The sequence below is a fragment of the Trichechus manatus genome, unplaced genomic scaffold (assembly GCF_000243295.1).
Source record: "Trichechus manatus latirostris isolate Lorelei unplaced genomic scaffold, TriManLat1.0 scaffold00022, whole genome shotgun sequence".
Lineage (NCBI taxonomy): Eukaryota > Metazoa > Chordata > Mammalia > Sirenia > Trichechidae > Trichechus > Trichechus manatus.
The window spans coordinates 1165809-1186003 of NW_004443958.1; the positions used below are offsets into that span (position 1 = coordinate 1165809).

At 36.5% G+C, this 20195-nt stretch overlaps 1 protein-coding gene across 2 annotated transcripts in view; it reads right to left on the reverse strand.

The window, feature by feature from the left end:
* CSMD3 (CUB and Sushi multiple domains 3) overlaps positions 1 to 20195 on the reverse strand; it is a 1379111-nt gene that overhangs the window by 964947 nt on the left and 393969 nt on the right. For both annotated transcript variants that reach the window (XM_004372959.1, XM_004372958.1), the window contains exon 5: positions 8502 to 8709. In XM_004372959.1, the coding sequence (XP_004373016.1) occupies positions 8502 to 8709 (208 nt within the window). The remainder of the gene's footprint in view (positions 1 to 8501; positions 8710 to 20195) is intronic.

Below are 20195 nucleotides of genomic sequence, written 5' to 3' on the forward strand. Positions count from 1 at the left end.
AAAAAAAAACGTTGAGAATTTAGAGGGTTAATATGTTGTGGGGTTGTTAACCAATATCATAAAACAACATGTGTACTACTGTTTCATGAGAAACTGTTTGTTCTGTAAGCCTTCACCTGAAGTACAATAAAATAAAAAATAAAAAAAAGTTGATGGAAAGAATACACGGAGTTGCCGTATCAAAAAGAATTGGTCGACATTCAGCCATTTCAGGTGGTAGCATATGATCAAGAACAGATGGTACTGAAGGAAGAAGTCCAAGATACACTAAAGGCACTGGTGAAAAACAAGGCTACAGGAACTGATGGAATACCAGTTGAGATGTTTCAACAAATAGATGCAATGCTGGAAGTGCTCACTTATCTATGCCAAGAAATTTGGAATACAGCTAGTTGGCCAATTTACTGGAAGAGATCCACATTCATTCTCATTCCAAAAAAGAACTGATCAAACAGAATGCAGAAATTTTGCAACAGTATCTGTATTATAACATGCAAGTAAAATTTACTGAAGATAATTCAAAAAAGGTTGCAGCAGTACATCAGCAGGAACTGCCAGAAATTCAAGCCAGATTCAGAAGATGGTGTGGAACAAGGGATATCGTTGCTGATGTCAGACGGATCTTGCCTGAAAGCAGAGAATACCAGAAAGATATTTACCTGTGTTTTATTGACTATGCAAAGGCATCCAACTTTGTGGATCGTAACAGATTATGGATAACCTAATGGAGAATAGGTATTCCAGAAGTTACTTGTGCTCATGCAGAACCAATGCATAGACCAAGAGGCAGTCATTCAAACAGAACAGGGAGCTACTGCATGGTTTCAAATAAGGAAAGATGTGTATCAGGGTTGTATCCTTTCACCATACTTATTTAATCCGTATGCATAGAAAATAAACTGAGAAGCTGGACTATATGAAGAAGAACACAGCATCAAGATTGGAGGAAGACTCATTAACAACCTACAATATGCAGATTACACAACCTTGTTTGTTGAAAGTGAAGAGGACTTGAAGCACCTACTGATGAAAATCATAAACTACAGCCTTGGGTATAGATTACATCTCAATATAAAGAAAACAAAACTCCTCAAAACTGGACCAATAAACAACATCATGATAAACAGAGAAAACAGTGAAATTGTCAATGATTTCATTTTACTTGGATCCACAATCAAAACCCATGGAAGCAGCAGTCAAGAAATAGTTCATCGAGTAAAGCTTCTACAAAAGACCTCTTTAAAGTGTTAAAAAATAAAGATGTCACTTTGAGGACTAAGGTGCACCTGACCCAAGCTGTTATTTTCAATCACCTCATATGCATGTGAAAGCTGGACAGTGAATAAGGAAGATCAAAGAAGAATCAGTGTCTTTGAATTATGGTGTTGGTGAAGAATATTGAATTCACCATGGACTGCCAGAAGAACAAACAATTCTGTCTTTCAGAAGTACAGCCAGAATGCTCCTTAGAGGCAAGATGGTGAGACTTTCTTTGTCTAACGTACGTTGGAAATGTTATCAGGAGGGACCAGTCCCTGGAGAAAGACATCATGCTTGGTAAAGTAGAGGGTCAGTGGAAAAGAGGAAGACCCTCCATAAGATGGACTGATCCAGTGGCTGCAACAATGGGTTTAAATACAGGAAGGATTGTGAGGATGGTGCAGGACCAGGCAGTGTTTAGTTCTGTTGTACACAGTGTTGCTATGAGTCGAAACTGACTCAACAACTTGTAGCAACCACCTAACAAAAACCTCAATCTATTTGCCATATTTAACTCACACGTTTCCAACTTCTTGTGCAATATTTTCTTGTATAAATCCTGCTTAAATTAACCCTCAAACCTACATCTTATAAATGTAATTCATCATTTCCTCTTTGGTCTCAATATATTAGCATATTTTTCTGACGTTCTTCTATTATTTGCATCTTTTCTGTTATCCAATCTGAAAAAAAAATTACAATTATTACAAAGTCCTTCATCACAATCTTTAATAATTCCTTTAAAAAATTCCTCTTAATTCTAGTCTTCAATAACCAGTTGTTCCCCTTTTATTTCTATATATGTAGCTGCCAAACTGTAATTAAACTCCTCATAATTTTGGCATAGAGAAGTCCCCCAAATAGTCTGTTAATCTTTTTTTTTTTTTTTTGCCTCACTTTCTATTTATTGTCATTTTTCCCTGCTTCCTTTGACAAACAGATTTTTAACAAGGGGTGATTACTTTCACTATCTTTACTCCTTCATTTTGCTCCAGTGATTCCCCCCACTCTCCTACACCACCAATTTTTTACCACTTTTTAGTACGTCATTTTCATCAGCACTTAAACATGGTTTTACTTCTCCCAATTGCCATAAAAAATAAGTAACAAAAACAAAAAATATCTCTTGATCCTACTTCCTCCTTTAACTATTGCACCAATGCTTTGTTTACCTTTGTTGAAATTCCTGTGAGATTTATTTATACTAGCTATCTTCAGTTTCCCGTCTCCCATTCTCTCTTAAAAACACCATTAGACTATCATTCTCAAAATTCCTTTCATCAAAGTTACCATAGACTGAAATGTTCCTAAATCCAACAATTAATTTTGAAGAGCATCTTACTTAGTCTATCATCAGCATATGACATAATTAACCAGTCCCTTCTCTTTGATATATTTTCTTCATTTGGCTTCCAGAAAACCACACTCTTGGTTTTCTTCCAATATAACTGACTCTCCTTATCAATCTCCTGGGGCCCTGGTGGTGCAGTGGTTAAGCGTTTGGCTGCTAACCGAAAGATCCACCAGCTGTCCTATAGGATCACTATGAGTCAGAAGCGACTTGATGGCAACAGGTGTTTTTTTTTTTTTTGGTTTTATCATTTCCTAAACTAGCTCCTCCAAAATTTGCTGAGTCATTAGTGTTGGAATACCCTAGGACTCAGTAATTAGTTTTTTCCTTTTTTTTTCTATTTTTATTTTTAAATTTATAATCCTTCTATTAATAATCATAAATTACTTCTAACACTTCACATTTCATCAGTGAGGAATTCTGCCAACTTTATCTCAAAAATCCAACAACTTTCATCATTTCCACTGTGATAATAACCTCATCCTACCAACTATAAACTTTCTCACTTAGAGTACTGCAAATGATCCCCCTTCCCTCCTATTATTTGATCCCCACATAGCAGCCAGAGAGAATCTTCTAAAAGATAAGTCCGATCATGTCACTACTGTGTTCCGAACCCTACAGTGACTCACCATTTCACTTGAAGGCCAAAGATGACTCTTGAGGCTCTACATGATCCAGGGCTCCATAATTCTCTGTCTTTCTCTCCTAGCACTCACACCCATGATCATTCATTTGTAGCCACATTGTCCTTCTTGCTGTTCCTCTAACACACTGTGACCTGCTCTGCCTTAATGTATTTTGCTCTAGATGTTGTTTCTGCCTGAAACTCTTGATGCTGAGATACGTGCTTGGCTAACCACTTTACTTTTTTCAATACTTTGTTCCAATCTCAGATCTTCATTTACATATCCTACATTCCATCTCCCTACTCCTACTCTCCTGGACTCTCCTACCCTGCTCTATCTTTTCTTTCATATTACTCTCTATACAGAATATGCAATCTATCTTATTTATGCTAGTTATTGCTTACTGTCTTTCTCTAACTGCTAAAAGTATAAATTCTGCAGGAGCAAGCCTCTGGGTCTTTAGTCACTGATGTATCACAAGCACTTAAGAACAAAGCCTGTCATGTAGCATGTACCTAAAAAGTACTTGTTGAATTAACAACGAATGAATGGAATTCTACTAAGAAACTAAATAAATTAAGTTTGGAAACCTAATTCAACTCTCCCTCAAGGCTTTTTAAATAAGGCATTATCTAGTGTAAAAAACTGTGTGACGGCAGTGTCTGACCTCCTCTAACTTCACTTGGGGGAAGGGGATCAAGATCTACAGCCTAAGGCTGATTCCTGTGAGGCAGAGGTCAGATGTGTCTTCTCTCTTCACCGTCTTTATCAACTCTGACACCAACCATCCCTCCCACAGCACTCTCTACTTCTATGCTGGGTTTGGTAATTCATTGCAATGGCCACACAGAATTCAGAGACCATACTCATGATTATGGGATTTATTGGGGAAGTAATAGGTTACTATTAGGGCTCAGGAACACTCAAGGATACAGTTCTTCCATCAGGACAGCCTCTCCCCAGCCATGGTGGCAGGTATGTTTCTCCCTGGCCATAGGTCTCTGCCCAAAGGCACTCAGTTTTCTCTCTCCGTGGGCTGTGAATCTCACCGCACATCTCCTACAGCCAGGTCTCTCCTGCTGGGTCTCTACTGCCACTGCTTCTCACTGTCTCCAGGGTTATAGCTCACTCTCTCTCTGTCTCCTACTTCCAGGAGCTTCACAGCAGAGGGATCCCAGGTCCAAAGGAGGAGCTCTCTTCTCCTGGCTGTTCTTCCTTGGTGGTGATGGTATCTTCTCTTTCCCACCTCTGGGATGGCCGATTTCAAACTTAGTAGGATGACAAAACTGACCAATCCCTTTGGTGGGCCACAATTACCCTATCACACAGTCCTGCCTAATCACTTGGGTTGGAGTTACAAGACAATGGCTAGAAAGATCACATAAAAGTGATCCATCACATCACATCTAGCAATGTCCATCCCCATGCCCTCACCATACCACCTAAGTAGATAATGCCATACTATATTAGAGTTGAGAGAAACCTTGAATGTTACACATGAGGAAACTGAGATCTAGGCAGGTGACATTATTTACCTAATTGTCACCCATCAACAAAGTCCAAAGCTGAAATTAGAACTCAAGCTTCTTTATTTTATGTTATTTTTCATCTTACTACACTGGAATTAGTTGACATTCATCAGGCGTCATAAAGTCTTATCATCCAGTAATAACCGAGTGGATCCAGTGCAGTCCTTTTGGATCATGCAAAGCTACTGTTTATTGTTTTGCAATGAACAAGATACTACTGGTTTAGCATGGCCAGCTTGCAAGTGTGTCACTGACTAACTGTTAATACGGTTTCTACAAAGTAATTGTTGGGTTGGCTTTGCCTGTCTTGCCAAAGCCAAATACAGGCTATGTTAAGCTTTGCCTCACTGTTTGAGTTTCAGGAGCAAAACAGCAATACATAGTATTACTGGCAAGCTCTATGGCCCTCAGTGTTAGGTCTTCAGTGAGGGCTGTGAAGTCAAAGGAACAATTTGTAATTTTAATTAAAAGAGTGTGAATGTTTACCAGTTAAAATTTCTCTTTTGAGTTCCACTGCAAATTGGAAATGGTATATGAACACTGTAGTAAATGCAGAATGATAAGGCCTAATATAAGGTCACCTGAAATAAAATGTCTCATTTTGACCACCAGATCTTTAAAAAGGTATGAGAACATTAAAATATTTAAAGGGATTACAATGCCACAATGAAATTTAATGGTTTTATTTTAATTATTCACAGATCATTTTAACTAATACAATTTAAAACGAAGGCTATTTTATGTGACTTTTTAAGGTTATATATGTTACTATCTATATACATTATTAATAACTTACTGACACTATGTATCTTTAAATTAACCTTTATATAAATATAACACAGTTTACACATTTGCATCAATTTTTTGAAAGGTGTCAAATGACCCAGGTGTTGATTTATTATATAACCAGGATACTGGCAAGTCTACCTAAACATTTATAACACTAATTATAAAGACAATGAATTTCTTAGCTGCTTTTTCTTCCTCACGAAGAGGGAAATGAGTAAAGTGACCCAGTGTCATTTAAGGAGAAAACAAAGAAAGCAAGAATTTGTGTATCTGGTACTATTACTGGACAAGCTACATTGTTCTAGCTACTCAGATTGGTAAGAAATCGTTCAGATTATTACTAAGAATGTTTATTTAACCGAAAGAAAGTGACTAGATGAACGTAAATGGATATTATCATCCACAGAGTATAGGAATTAGATTTGAATTCTAGAGTTCAATGGTAGCAGGAAAATTGAAAGTACAAAGCAATGTTTTCTAATTTCCGTCATTTCACATTTAATAGTATCACTTGTATACCAAAAGATATTATAATTATTAGAAAATTCATGGCATTATCATCTCATTGTTATAAGTTAAATATGTATCACTGTAGAAGTAGCAATTTCCATAACAATAGTTATACAATTCTTAAACATTTAACACCAGGATTCTGCTGAGTGTCATTGAACCCAGGCATGAAATTATCATGGAAGGATCTAAAGTTATATAACCCTGAGTACTAAGGGCCTAAAAGTAGAGAAGTACCCTGAGGAGTGAAAATGGTTAAGCGATCAGCTACTAAACAAAAAGCAGTTCAAATCCTGCCAGAGGCACCTTGGAAGAAAGAGCTTGCAATCTACTTCTGAAAGGTCACAGCCATTAAAACTCTATGTGCTGCTCTGCTTTGAAACATACAGGGTGCTATGAATTGAAATTGGTTAAATGGCAACTGGTTTGCTTTTTTTGGTAAGTGCAGAAGAAAAAAAAACTCAACGTGGTTTTAGTAAAGTATGTCAGTTTTTGTCTTATTTTAAAAGGTAGGTAATAAGATGATAAAAACACTTTGTGCTTTTGCTGAAGCCCAGCCCAATGTATTCACTATGAAAATGCTTTTTTTCATTTTTCCGCATTTAGCTAGTGTCCTTTCAGCAGCAGTTTGTGCTGTTGTCTACTCTTCATTTTTCAAACTCTTCTTTGTGGTATCTTCCTCCATAATATTTTCTGCTACCTCTCTGAATCCACTTCCTCAGTTTCATTTGCTGACTCATCCTCCTCAGCCTGGTACTTATATGTTGTTGATCCTCAGGCTCAGTCCTAGGCTGCCTTGATTTCTCATTTCATTCTGTCTCTATCTAATTTAATATACCATGGTCTGACAAAAGAACTAACAGATCTGTCTTGGAAGAAGTACGAGAATGATCATTAGAAGTAAGGATGGTGAGACTCCGTCTCACATACTTTGAACATGTTATCAGGAGAGATCAGTTCCTGGAGAAGGACATCATGCTTGGTAAAGTAGAGGGCCAGAGAAAACGAGGAAGACCCTCAATGAGATGGACTGACACAGTGGATGCAACAATGGGCTCAAGCATAACAATGATTGTGAGGATGGCCCAGGACCAGGCAGTTTTTCGTTCTGTTGTACACAGGGTTGCTATGAGTCAGAACCGACTCGACGGCACCTAACAGCAACAACGATGGTTCAATTGCCATCAGTATCAAATAAATACAGGGTTATGCCTCTACTCTGACCTTCTGAAATCATACAGATAAGTACATATAAATGACAGATAAACTTATCTATCGGATGGCTCCAACTGCATGTCCTAAAGAAACTTCACGTATCCAAAACTAAACTCAATATTCATAGCATCCCCACTCCAAACTTCACCATTCTTCAATATTTCCCATCACAGGGAATATTACTACCACCTTCATCAATTTGTGCAAATCAAAAACCAGATTTTATTTTAATGTCAACTTCTTTATCATTCTCCAGTCCAAAACAGAGCACTTTTGATTATATTTCCTAAATAATCAACTCAGTTCTCTTTTTTATCTCCATCAATACCACCCAACTACCATGATCTTTTCTTGGATTACTGCAATCACCATGTAAGTGATCTTTCTACAGCTAATTAAGCCTCACTTCAAATCAGTCTCTACATTCTAGTAAGAATAATCATTTGAAAATGCACACTCTTCATATAATTGTTTTGATAAAACACTTCAATAAATTCCCACTGTTCTTATCAAATTTTTTACATGGCTTAAAATGTCCTTCTGGGTCTAATATTTACCTATTTCTATACTTCACCAATCTCATCATTCTTTCTTTTACTCAGTTTCTGATTCAGTGAATTCAGGATACTCAAATAAGAAAAAAATAGTATAAAAAAATTTCCTTTTAAAAATGTTATGACCTAAAATACATGTTATGAAAACTTCAGTTTTTATGAGACCGTGCTGTAAGCCTCTAAAGAAATAGATCATACCCACAAGATCACACTATTTGATTTTTACCTTTGGATAGCAGAATACATAAAACACTTGTTTACGGAAAAAAAACAAGGATTATTTTTAAGACCATTCAATTAATTTGAAAGGAACCATCAAGTATGGACTGCCATGCTAAGGAGCAAAACCACAGATCACAATAGAACAACTTTTTAAAATTTGCACAAATGATGATAAATGCACATATCACTTTTCACAGACTGAGTGATAAAGAAATACTGATAGAATGCTCCATATTTCAAAATCGCAATGTATTTTACATATTAGCACTCCAATTCTTAAAAATATCCCGCATCTCTAACAGCTGCTCATATAATGTTCATGTAACCACAGGCTTTTTAAAAATATCTAAACCTTTAAAGGATCACTTATAGTAGTTCTTTGATCCCCAGTCTGCCTCAGACAAGGACATCAATGGTAGAAAAATAGAAACTATCTACTTACCATATTGTAGGTGGTTCAGAACCTTCTATTTCTAAGTAATCGTATTTTTCTTCCATTTGGAAATCAGTAAATATGAGCGAAATGGTGTCCCCAGGCTCTGCTACAATGGTCCAAGTGCAATCAGCATTGTTATGGTACTCATTTGGAAAGCCAGGGCTGGAAATGATGCCGCTGGATCCTCTCATTGTTCCTCCACATGCGTCTTCAGCTGTTAAAAAAACAAGATGTTCAGCTACAAGTTATTAAGAGAAATGCCATTAAAGCAATTCTGTTAACATTTTTTGGATAAACAGAAGTCTAAATGTTATTATACTAAGTGCATAATGTACTAGTAGAAAAGAGGGAATAAAATGAGACATCCATAAAAAATTTGCAAGCACGTATGTAAATATAAATATATCTTGACGATTTTATAACAATTGTTTGAACTAACAATGAAAGTGAGTAAAAATCTAAGCTCCGAAATTAGATCTCAGGATAATAGAACTCAGGTTTGCTTTTCATTGATTAAGTGACGAAGTGAGTAACAAAAAAGAAACATTATATTCTTAAGGTCTATGATGGGATATCTTTAATCATTCTGTGTAGGTTTGTTGATGGCAGACTTTGTGTTTATTTATTTTAATGTAAGTATGTACAGAAAAAGGAAATGATTTAAGTGAGAATATAATATAGTTTGTGTCAGTGATATGTCCCAAAAACTACTGAAAAATGTTTGTGGAAATGCAATTCAAATAAAAGTATATCACATATCCAGAATAATTTAGATAGAAATGATATAGTAAATCATATATCTTCAGCAGTATTTCCCTATGACTCTAATAAACTGTGTAAACATCTTTTTCGAACTATTCATATGATGTATGCATATGCAGTATTATAAATACACTTTCTAGTAATCTAACATTTAGACTTATGTTTTTGATTTTCCACTAGGGGTGATAGGTCTTCTCTAATTTACTTTTGGCCAACGATGTACACTTGCATAGTGTTTACATGAGCAGATGTGTTTAGTATGAATCTATAATGTCTGATAAAGCTGTGTCATAAATGGATTGAAGCTATAACATCTGTCTTGTTAGAAAACTGCTTAGGCCATCCAAGCTAGTAAGTTACAAGTTTACTTGTACAATAAATTGTCTGAAGACATATATATATTGTTTCTTTGAGTCACTCAGGTAATTCTTTCAATTCATGTAAACATATGAGGAAAAATATGGCTCTATAATGACTAATTAGTATTTGATGTAATGGATAGCTCCATATTCTCACTAGACAGTGATCAGCAGCATCCTTCTATTTCACTCCATGATAGATGTGGAACAGCAAAAAGCTTTAGTATCAGGGACAACTGTATTAACATATCATATGTGTCAAATAGCATTAGCTTCTTTCTGCCCCATTATTTATTCAACCTCATAATTTATAAACTGAAAGCATAAATATATTTTTTCTTAAAAGATAGCTAACTTGCATCACACATTATAATAAATATGATACACGTTTATCTGCATCAGGTGCCCTCTCAATTTCTTAACTTGCTCTCTACATTTCAAACGAGACCTTATGGCACAGTGGTTAAAGCACTCAGCTGCTGACCAAAAGGTCAGCAGTTCTAACCCATTGGCTGCTCCACAGGCGAAAGCTTTGTCAATTTGCTTCCATAAAGATTTCATCCTTGGAAATCCTATGGGGCTCTTACTCTGTCCTATGGGGTTGCTATGAATCAAAATTGACTCAACGGCAACAGGTCCTCTCTATTTCTTAAGTTGGTTTGGTAATTAGAATGAATTAGCAGTACTGTCTAGACAATGTGGCATCCCACTAGAAGTGTCTTCTTACCAGAATAAACAATACCCTCAGTACCTTAACTGTCTGGTAGACCTGTCCTGCCACCCCTACTTCCAGTCATGACTCCTTTCTCTGCCTTGTCAGTACCAACACCAAGGTTGAATACTGCCTTGGAAACAAAATATTGTACTATCATATATTAATAATGTAACTGTCATACAGAATTTGTCCTCACCCTTCCAAGTAGAATTCTTGGCAGGATATAAGACAACCCCAGGCCAGAACTCTCTCATGAAAGTACTGCATTTTGTAATCTGAAAACATGCCCCTTTGATTCATGTTCTCTGGAGATGCAATTTCTTATAAATGCAGCCCTCTGTGTTCGAGACAGACATTCTCCATATAGATATTTCAGCCATAGTTTTAATAATAACTTATTGTGTCCCCCAAGCTTCAGGGTATGCAAATCAATTTCTCTGCACTGTTTCCTTGAAGTTCCTCGATCTAGGCTCACAGCAGAATGAAATCACCCCAAACTCCTAGCACAGAGAATGGGGAGGATCTCACAGAATAGTTCACTCCAAATAAAATCTTATTTTACAGCAAAAAAAAAGAAAAAAATTAAACAAAACAAACAAAAATAAGGCTGACTTGCACTTGAAAAGCAGGACTGGAACTCAGTTCCTCCATCACTTAAACCAATGCTCTGCCAATTCTATATCAAGTTAATCGTTCAACTCTTCTGTTAGACCTCCGTATTACCACAGAGACTATCATAAAAGCAGTATCTGCCTGAATTGTGAATTAGGTAAAGTTTGTTTTCAGTACATGCTAGGTACACAACATTTTTGCTTGGTTAACTTGAATGTTAGAACCTTCACTTTGCAACTTGGCCTGAATATAATACAATGCTTACAAAAATATGTATTTTACAGCAGGATGAATTATCTAAACCAAAACGTGTATTTTACAGCAGAATTGGAACAAGTGAAAGGCAGCATAAGAACAAGACAATTGAACTCTTGAATCCAGTGCTGCTGTCTTTCTGGTGAACGACATTGCTTGGTCTCCAGTCTAAATGAATTGCTACATATCCTGTCAATGATGGAGCAGAGATCTTTATTCTTTCAGCATCACTTCATCTTGGCCACCATGCTTGCCTGTATGATAAGTGTTTTCTGCAACATCTTCTTTCCAGCCAAACATATAAAGGGCAGGGTTCACAGAAGGCTGTTCAACAGAACCATTACTTAAAAGAATCAAAATACACATGGATCATATTGATTCTTTGTATAAACTTTCTGAGAATTTAAAATGTATCCCTTTAGTCATCTATTCAAAAAACATTCATTGAGCAAGAAGCATGCTAGTAACTGAGGCCATAATGAAGATCAAAAGTAATCTTGATCTTTGCCTTCATGGAGCATTCAGTCTCGTAGGTGAGTCTGGCTCTAAACAAATTACATAATGCACACGGATAAATTACATTTCTGGCGGAACCGTTAAGAAGGGGCGTTTAGTACTGACACCCTACGTTTGGGGTCCTTGATATGGTTAGGGAATTCAGAAACACTTCCCTGAGGAAGTGATGCTGAAATAGAAACCTGAAGAATGAATGGATGAGAAACGTGGAGTTCCGGGTGGCGCAAATGATTAAGCATTTGGCTAGTAACCTAAAGGCTGGTGGTTTGACAGTGCCCAGGGGCACCTTGGAAGAAAGACTTGGTGATCTACTTCCAAAAGATCACAGTCATAGAACTACATGATAAACCCTATAGAACACAGTCACCATGAATAGGAATTAATATGACAGCAACTGGTTTGTTTTTTTGTTTTTTTAGATGAGAAGCAGAGGGAAGAATGTTCCAGGCAGAGAGAACTACAGGTGCAAAGGCTGTACAAGTGAAATATGCATTCCCAAAATTGAAAGAAAGCCTATGTGCCAGAGAGGAGAGAGTAAGGGGCTATGTGGTACCAGATGAGGTTGGAATAGCAACTAGGGACTGGATCAAGTGGGTCTCTTCTGATAATGCTGTAGGATTTCTTCAGATCAGCAGAGGGTGACATGATCAGATGTGGGTTTTGAAAAAATTATTTGGGCTGTTCTGTGGAGATGAGCGAGGAAGGAGACCAAGGAGGATGAAGGTTAGGAGGCTGAATCAGGAGTCCAGGCAAATTCCCGCATGCTTTATTGCTTCCTACAGATAAACTATCGCTTGTTTATTCTATCTCTTAACATATTTTTATATCAATATCTTCAAAAGATTAGTTTGTCTTTTACAGGCACTTTGGAAATAATAGCATCATGGTAAAATAAATTAGAACGCTCTTCCTAGGCTAATTTTTAAGACGAGTATTTGCTCACCTAATGGCTAAAGCAATGCCATTAAATATCTTAGGCTTCCTTCAAGGTTAACTAAAATCTATAAATGCTTCAAAATATAGTTACTTAACAAATAGGGATACAGTGGATAATGAAACGGTTGGCAGCTTCTCTACTCTTACTCTAAGGAGAGTATATAGGTTGTAAGATTTCAAGTCGGTTAAACTTTTACATATGCATATCCATTCAGAGGGGCCTGATGATGGCAAGTCCCCTATTAAGAAGCTTGCAAAGTCAGTTTGATGTAAAACATGGAGAAAACCACCAATTCAGCCAATGGGGTGAGTGAGGGCAATGTGGGACTTATAAAAATAAAAATTAAAACAAAGCAAAAAAAAAATCAATATTTTTGGATTTGGTGCTTATTCCAAATACCTGGGGAAATGCTATCAACTTCCTCTTCAGTGTTTAATGTACTCAAATCTGTTTATAATAACTATGAATACTAAATTTAAAATGTTACCAAATCTAACTTTACTGGTTTACAATAACATAATATAAACATATCATAAAATAATTTCTATTTCTGTAACTTTAAAATATAAAACTTTTAACTATAAGAATAACTGAATTTTAGTTGTAATAACCTCCTTTTATCTCTTGCCTATAGAGCAGGGAGCAAGGAAAAGTCACAAAATAAATCAAAATTAGTGTAGGAGAAGTTGAGTGTATTTAAGTACAAAGATTAAAACAAGGTCAATATTTTTTCATAAGTGTATTTTTCCTAGAACTAAATTTTTGTTTACTTTTAATTTTTTGATACTTTAGAGACTGAAAATACCTGCACTTGTTTTGGCTTTGGGTATGAGATCATATATTTCATTTAAAAGAAAATGTAATTTGGAACTGCTCCAAAGTATAGCTGTTAAAAAAAAAAAAAAATTGCTTCAAAACCACCTAAAAGAGTTCTTTGTAACACATCTTTTCAGATACTGATCTCATACTGTGCTATGCCCTACTATTAGTTTCTTCTGAAATAGCTTAGGGGTGGGAGGTAGGTATGCCAGGAAATAGGCTTGTTTATCACCAATGAGAAATGAACTGTAAACTGTGAGAGATGAGTATATACTTGGTCAATTCCAGATGCTAAGCATTCAATCCAATTCCAAACTTTATCATGAGACATTTTTCTGCAAATCTCCCTTGTTAAATCCAAACCTTCCATCAGCACTCAAGTGAAACTGACATCTATGTGTGCCTTTTTGGTCTTTCCCAAGACAGGCATCACTGTTGTCTGCCTCTTAATTAGACCAACCATTTAAATATGACACTTTTACTAATTAACCACTGTATTATATAGAGAGAGCAGCAGTTTATTTTGTTACACTTGTCCATATTTACATTTAATTTTTTGGCTTTATGCATCTTTGTGTTTAAGGAGAAATTATTTTCTCATACAGAAGAAAACTGAGCTATTAAATAGCACATCTTCTAGATTGCTAGTTTTGTTTTATGTTTGTCAACGTGTAGTAAATAACACTGTTTCAAGTTTTAAAGACGGAAAAAGTGGAGTTTGGATGATTATGAAGGAAAATTAAAGCATTCTTGTCATGCTCATTTCTCAATTCAATTCCTTCAGCTCTATTCATACTAAAACAGATGGAATTTAAAAAAATAACAGATTTATAACAGCTCAAAGAAAAATACTCATCATCATCCAAAAGAACACCTCTGAGAGCTAAATAAAGCTAAGTGCAGTGGCATCTCAACATTGAAGGTTTATTCTTCAATACTAAAATAAGCTTCTGAGCAAATATCCCCTTAACTTCCATTTACCTTCCTGAGAAACTTGTTGAGAAAATGAAAGCATTAATTAATGTACTGAGGAAAGTAATCAATAAATACATAGGTTGATTTTTTTTTAATTTAGCTTAAAATATTTGTCATTATTTCCAAAAAACACAAATATTTCTTAAGACATAATCAAAATTATTTAAAGATTGGGGTGGGGTGTCTTTATATTTAATCAAGGAGCAACCATGACAGAGCAACAGGGAGCAAATTTACCTTCTTGCCTTAAAAAAAAAAAAAAAAAAGCAAAAAACAACTAAAACTACATAAATGAAACAACTGGTTTCAAACATTGAAGCAGGCCCAGGCAGAGCTCAGACAAAGAGAGACCAGGGATCTGTGAGCTTTATGGTTCCTAGAGAACGCACAGGGCTGAGAATTGTTCAAGTTCCAACAGCCAGGGCGAAGAGTACACTTTAAATAACTGAAGTAGCCAGTAGAAATCCTGGAAGGGCTGCACTTCAGTAGAGGGAGCTAAACTATCCCTAGAGTAAAGGCTACAACTAGAACTGACCTAATAAACCTTAAAACAAACCTTAAAAAAAGACAAACTGAATCAAAATTAACTTCACTGCATACCAGAAGAAAGCCCAACATTATTTATAGGAAGATAAATAAATCCAGACACTCTATAACTTACAATTCACAATTTTCAACATCCTGTAAAAACATTACTCGTCATGTCAAAAAGCAGAAAAGTATGACCTGCAACCAAGGAAAAAAATCAGTCAATAAAAACCAAGGCTTCAAACTGCTTCTTCCTGGTTGACTTGTGGCTGAGGAAGAAAAACCAGAACAGATCCAAGTTTTTAAAATTTGAGTGAACCAGAACGATAAGCAGAAAGGGAAATATTACATACTGAAGCCTGCTAGAAATCTAAATTTCCTTCTTAGAAAACAAAGACAGCATATGTGCTGCATAGCAACCAAATCTCTTGCCCATGGGACTTTGAGCAGTCAGAAACAGAGGTGCCCGCCTCAAAGATGGCAGCTGACAGCACCACTTTGCTTTCCACATTCCTGCCAATAATCTAGTCTCATGCATAAGGATCCTGAAAGGGCTCACTACGTCTCTTCCAAGTCTCCCATTCCAGGGCTTTGAAGTCCTGATAAAAACAGACCAGAAATTGTAGAGATGATGAAATCAGAAGAAAAATACATTATAACAAATATTTCAACTATTTTCAACTATTTAAAAAGAGATTGGCAAACTGCAGCGTAGGCTAAATATGGTCTGTAGCCAGTTTTTGTACTGATGAAGTTAAGAAAGTTTTTTTTTACATTTTTAAAGGATTGTAAAAACAAAACAAAACAAAAACAAACAAACTAAAAACAAAGATAAATATAAGTTAGAAACCATGTGTGGCCTGTAAAGGCTAAAATATTTGCTATCTGGCCCTTTAAAGAAAAATAAATAAATATAGTGATCATAATAAGTAAAAATAAAAAAATAACCAAATACAACTTTAGAAGATGAAAATTACATTATTAGAAATAATTATAATAATAATAAAAAATTACTCTAGGGCCTTACAGCAGATTAGACACTACAGAGGAAAAGACAGTAAAATTGAACACACAGCAATAGAAATTATTCAAAATGAAACAAAGAGAATATAAGGATTTAAAAAAATATACAAACTAAATATAGAACAGATTTTCCCCTGAAGAAAAATATAAGCAATCTAACATAAGTGTTATTGAATTTCCAAAAAGGTTTCGGAGTGAGAGGCAAAGTAAATTATTTGAAGAAATAATGGCAAAAATATTTCCCAATTTGGGAAAAGACAGTCTCTTTAACAAACGGTGCTGGCATAACAGGATATCCATCTGCAAAAAAATGAAACAAGACCCATACCTCACACCATGCACAAAAACTAACTCAAAATGGATCAGAGACCTAAATATCAAATTGAAAACGATAGAGATCATGGAAGAAAAAAGAGGGACAATGCTAGAAGCCCTAATGCGTGGCATAAACAGAATGTGAACCATAAATAACAATGCACAAGCACCAGAAGAGAGACTAGATAACTGGGAGCTCCTAAAAATCAAACACTTATGCTCATCAAAAGACTTCACCAAAAGAGTAAAAAGACAACCCACAGACTGGGAAAACAATTTTGGCTACGACAAATCTGATCAGCGTCTAATCTCTAAAATCTACAAGATACTGCAAAACCTCAACAACAAAAATAACCCAGTTAAAAAATGGGTAAAGGATATGAACAGGCACTTCACCAAAGAAGACATTCATGCAGCTAACAGACACATGAAGAAATGCTCACGATCATTAGCCATTAGAGAAATGCAAATCAAAACTACAAAGAGATACTAGCTCACCCCAACAAAGTTAGAATTAATCCAAAAAACACCAAATAATAAATGCTGGAGAGGCTGTGGAGAGACTGGAACTCTTGTACACTGTTGGTAGGAACGTAAAATGGCACAACCACTTTGGAAATCGATTTGGCACTTCCTTAAAAAGCTAGAAATAGAAGTACCATACAATCCAGCAATCCCACTCCTTGGAATATATCCTCGAGAAATAAGAGCCATCACACGAATAGATATATGCACACCCATGTTCACCGCAGCACTGTTCATGATAGCAAAAAGATGGAAACAACCTAGGTGCCCATCAACAGACGAATGGATAAAACAAATTATGGTATATTCACACAATGGAATACTACATAATGATGAAGAACAATGATGAAGCTGTGAAACATCTTATAACATGGAGGAATCTGGAGCGCATTATGCTGAGTGAATTCAGTCAGTCACAGAAAGAAAAATATTGTATAAGACCACTATTATAAGAACCCAAGAAAAGGTTTAAACACAGAAGAAAACATTCTTTGATGGTTACGAGGGTGGAGAGGGAGGATGAGGGTTATTTACTAACTAGATAGTAGATAAGAATTATCTTAGGTGAAGGGAAGGTCAGCACACACTACAGGGGAAGTCAGCACAACTGGACTAAAACAAAGGTAAGAAGTTTCCTGAATACAATCAAACACTTTGAGGGACAGAGTAGCAAGGGTGGGGATCAGGGGACCATGCTTTCAGGGGACATTTTGTCAATTGGCATAACAAAGTTTGTTAAGAAAATGTTGTGTATCCCACTTTGGTGAGTGGCGTCTGGGGTCTTAAAAGCTAGCAAGTGGCCATCTAAGATGCATCAATTGGTCTCAACCACCTGGAGTAAAGGAGAATGAAGAATACCAAAGACACAAGGAAACTATTAGCCCAAGAGACAGAAAGGGCAACATAAACCAGAGACTTCATCAGCCTGAGACCAGAAGAACTAGATGGTGCCCAGCTACCACCAATGACCGCCCTGACAGGGAACACAACAGAAAGTCCCTAATAGAGTAGGAGAAAGGTAAGGTGCAGAACTCAAGTTCTAGTAAGAAGACCAGACTTTAACGGTCTGACTGAGACTATAGGAACCCCAGAAGGCATGGCCCCTGGAATCTCTGTCAACCCAGAACTAAAACAATTCCTGAGGCCAACTCTTCAGAAAAAGATTGTACTGGACTGTGGGACATAAAATTGATACGCATCAAGAGTGTGCTTCTTAGCTCAAGTAAATACATGAGACTGGGCAGTTTCTGTCTGGAGGTGAGATGAGAAGGCACAGAGTGTTAGGAGTTGGTTGAATGGACACAGGAAATCAGGGGTCGAAAGGAGGAGTGTGCTGTCACGGTTTCGGGAGAACAATTAGGGTCACATAACAATGTATGTATAAATTTTTGTATGAGAGACTAACTTGAAATATAAACTTTCACTTAAACTACTACAATAAAAAAAAAAATCCCCAATTTGATGAAAACTACAAGCCCACAGATACAACAAATTCAATGACCCTCCAAGAGGATAAAGTAAATTAGGGAAAACAAGCAAACAAAAACATTATTGCTCCCCTTCAGCTTTATTGACTAGGCACATCATAATACAGGACAGACAAATTGCCAATGAATAGATTAAAAAAGGTGCTTAACCCATTAAGCATCGAGGAAATGCAGATTAAAACCACAATGATTCTCCCTGACACACACATCAGAATGTTTAAAATCACAAAGATTGATCATGTAAAAAGTTTAAAAAGGACAAGAAACAACTAGAATTTCCATACACCCTGCTCTGGTAACTGTATAAGTTGGTACAACCACTTTGTAAAACTGATTTGCAGTATCTAATAATGCTATGTATATCCTATGTTTTAATATTTCCACTACCAGGCATTCACTAAAGATAGATACCAAAAAACAGTTATAAGAATGTTCATAGGCACATTAATTATAAAAGCCAATCCTGGAAAGAAGCCAAATGGCCATCAACCATAGTACACATAAATAATGGTATAGTTCTACAATGGATCACCATTAAGCAATCAAACTAAAGATACTACTTCTACAAGCACACATGTGGATGTATCTCACAAAGAATAATTCTTATTGGAAAAAGCCAGACACAAAAAGAGTACATACTGTAAAATTCAATTTAATAAAGGCAAACATACTCAACGATGTTAGAAGTCAGAAGAGTGTCTCCTCTTGGGATAAGGCAGGATTGTAACTGGGAGGGAGTACAAGAGGAAGGGGGCTTCTGACATTCTAGTAATGTTCTTGATCTGAGGGCTAGTAACAAGGCTGCATTACTTTGCAAAGTTCACAAATTGTACACTTAGAAGTTGTGCAACTTTCTGTAAGTATGCTATACTTTAATTGAAAACATTATGAAATAAAAGGGAAATCCCCTAAAAAGCACACACTCAACTTCCAAGTCAGCTAATATACTGGTGGAGCAGTGGTTAAGTGCTTGGCTGCTAATTGGAAGGTTAGCAGTTCGAACCTACCAGCAGCTCCACAGGAGATAGATGTGGCAGTCTGCTTCCGTAAAGGTTTACAGCTTTGGAAACCCTGTGGGGCAGTTCTACTCTGTCCCATGGGGTCACTTTGAGCCGGAATTGACTCAAGGGCAATGAGTTGGTTGGTTTTTTACCTGAATCTTTGAGAAACCCTGGTGGCACAATGGTTAAGGTTGGCGGTTCGGACCCATCCAGCTGCTACACAGGAGAAAAACCTGGCTATTAGGCCTGCTTCTGTAAAGACTGCAGCCTAGAAAATTCTACAGAGCAGTTCTTCTCTGTCACATGGTGTCACTATCAGTATGAATCAATTCCACAGCACCTAACAACAAACAACAGCCTAAATATTTGAGAGACTGTCCACATATGGACCTCCTCTTCCTGAATTCCCTGAGATGGTAATTAGAAACTAAGCATGATCCAGACATTTGGAATTGGTCTAGGTCAGTGGTTCTTAAAGTTTAGCATGGATCAGAATCACCTGGAAGGCTTGTTAAAACACTGATGACTAAAGCCAAACCCAGAGTGTCTGAATCAGCAGGTACAAGGAAGGGCCTGAGAACCTATAGTTTAGGTAAAGATAGTAGCCATCGTCCCTGCATATTTTTACTTATAAAAAGTTCTTTCCTTAAGCATGGCCCCTGGACTCTCTGTTAACCTAGAACTAAAACCATTCCTGAGGCCAACTCTTCAGTCAAAGATTAGAGTGGACTATGGGACATAAAATGATACTCTTGAAGAGTGTGCTTCTTAGCTCAAGTAGATACATGAGACTCAATGGGAAGCTCCTGTCTGGAGGTGGGATGAGAAGGCAGAGAGGGTCAGGAGCTGGTTGAATGGACATGGGAAATCA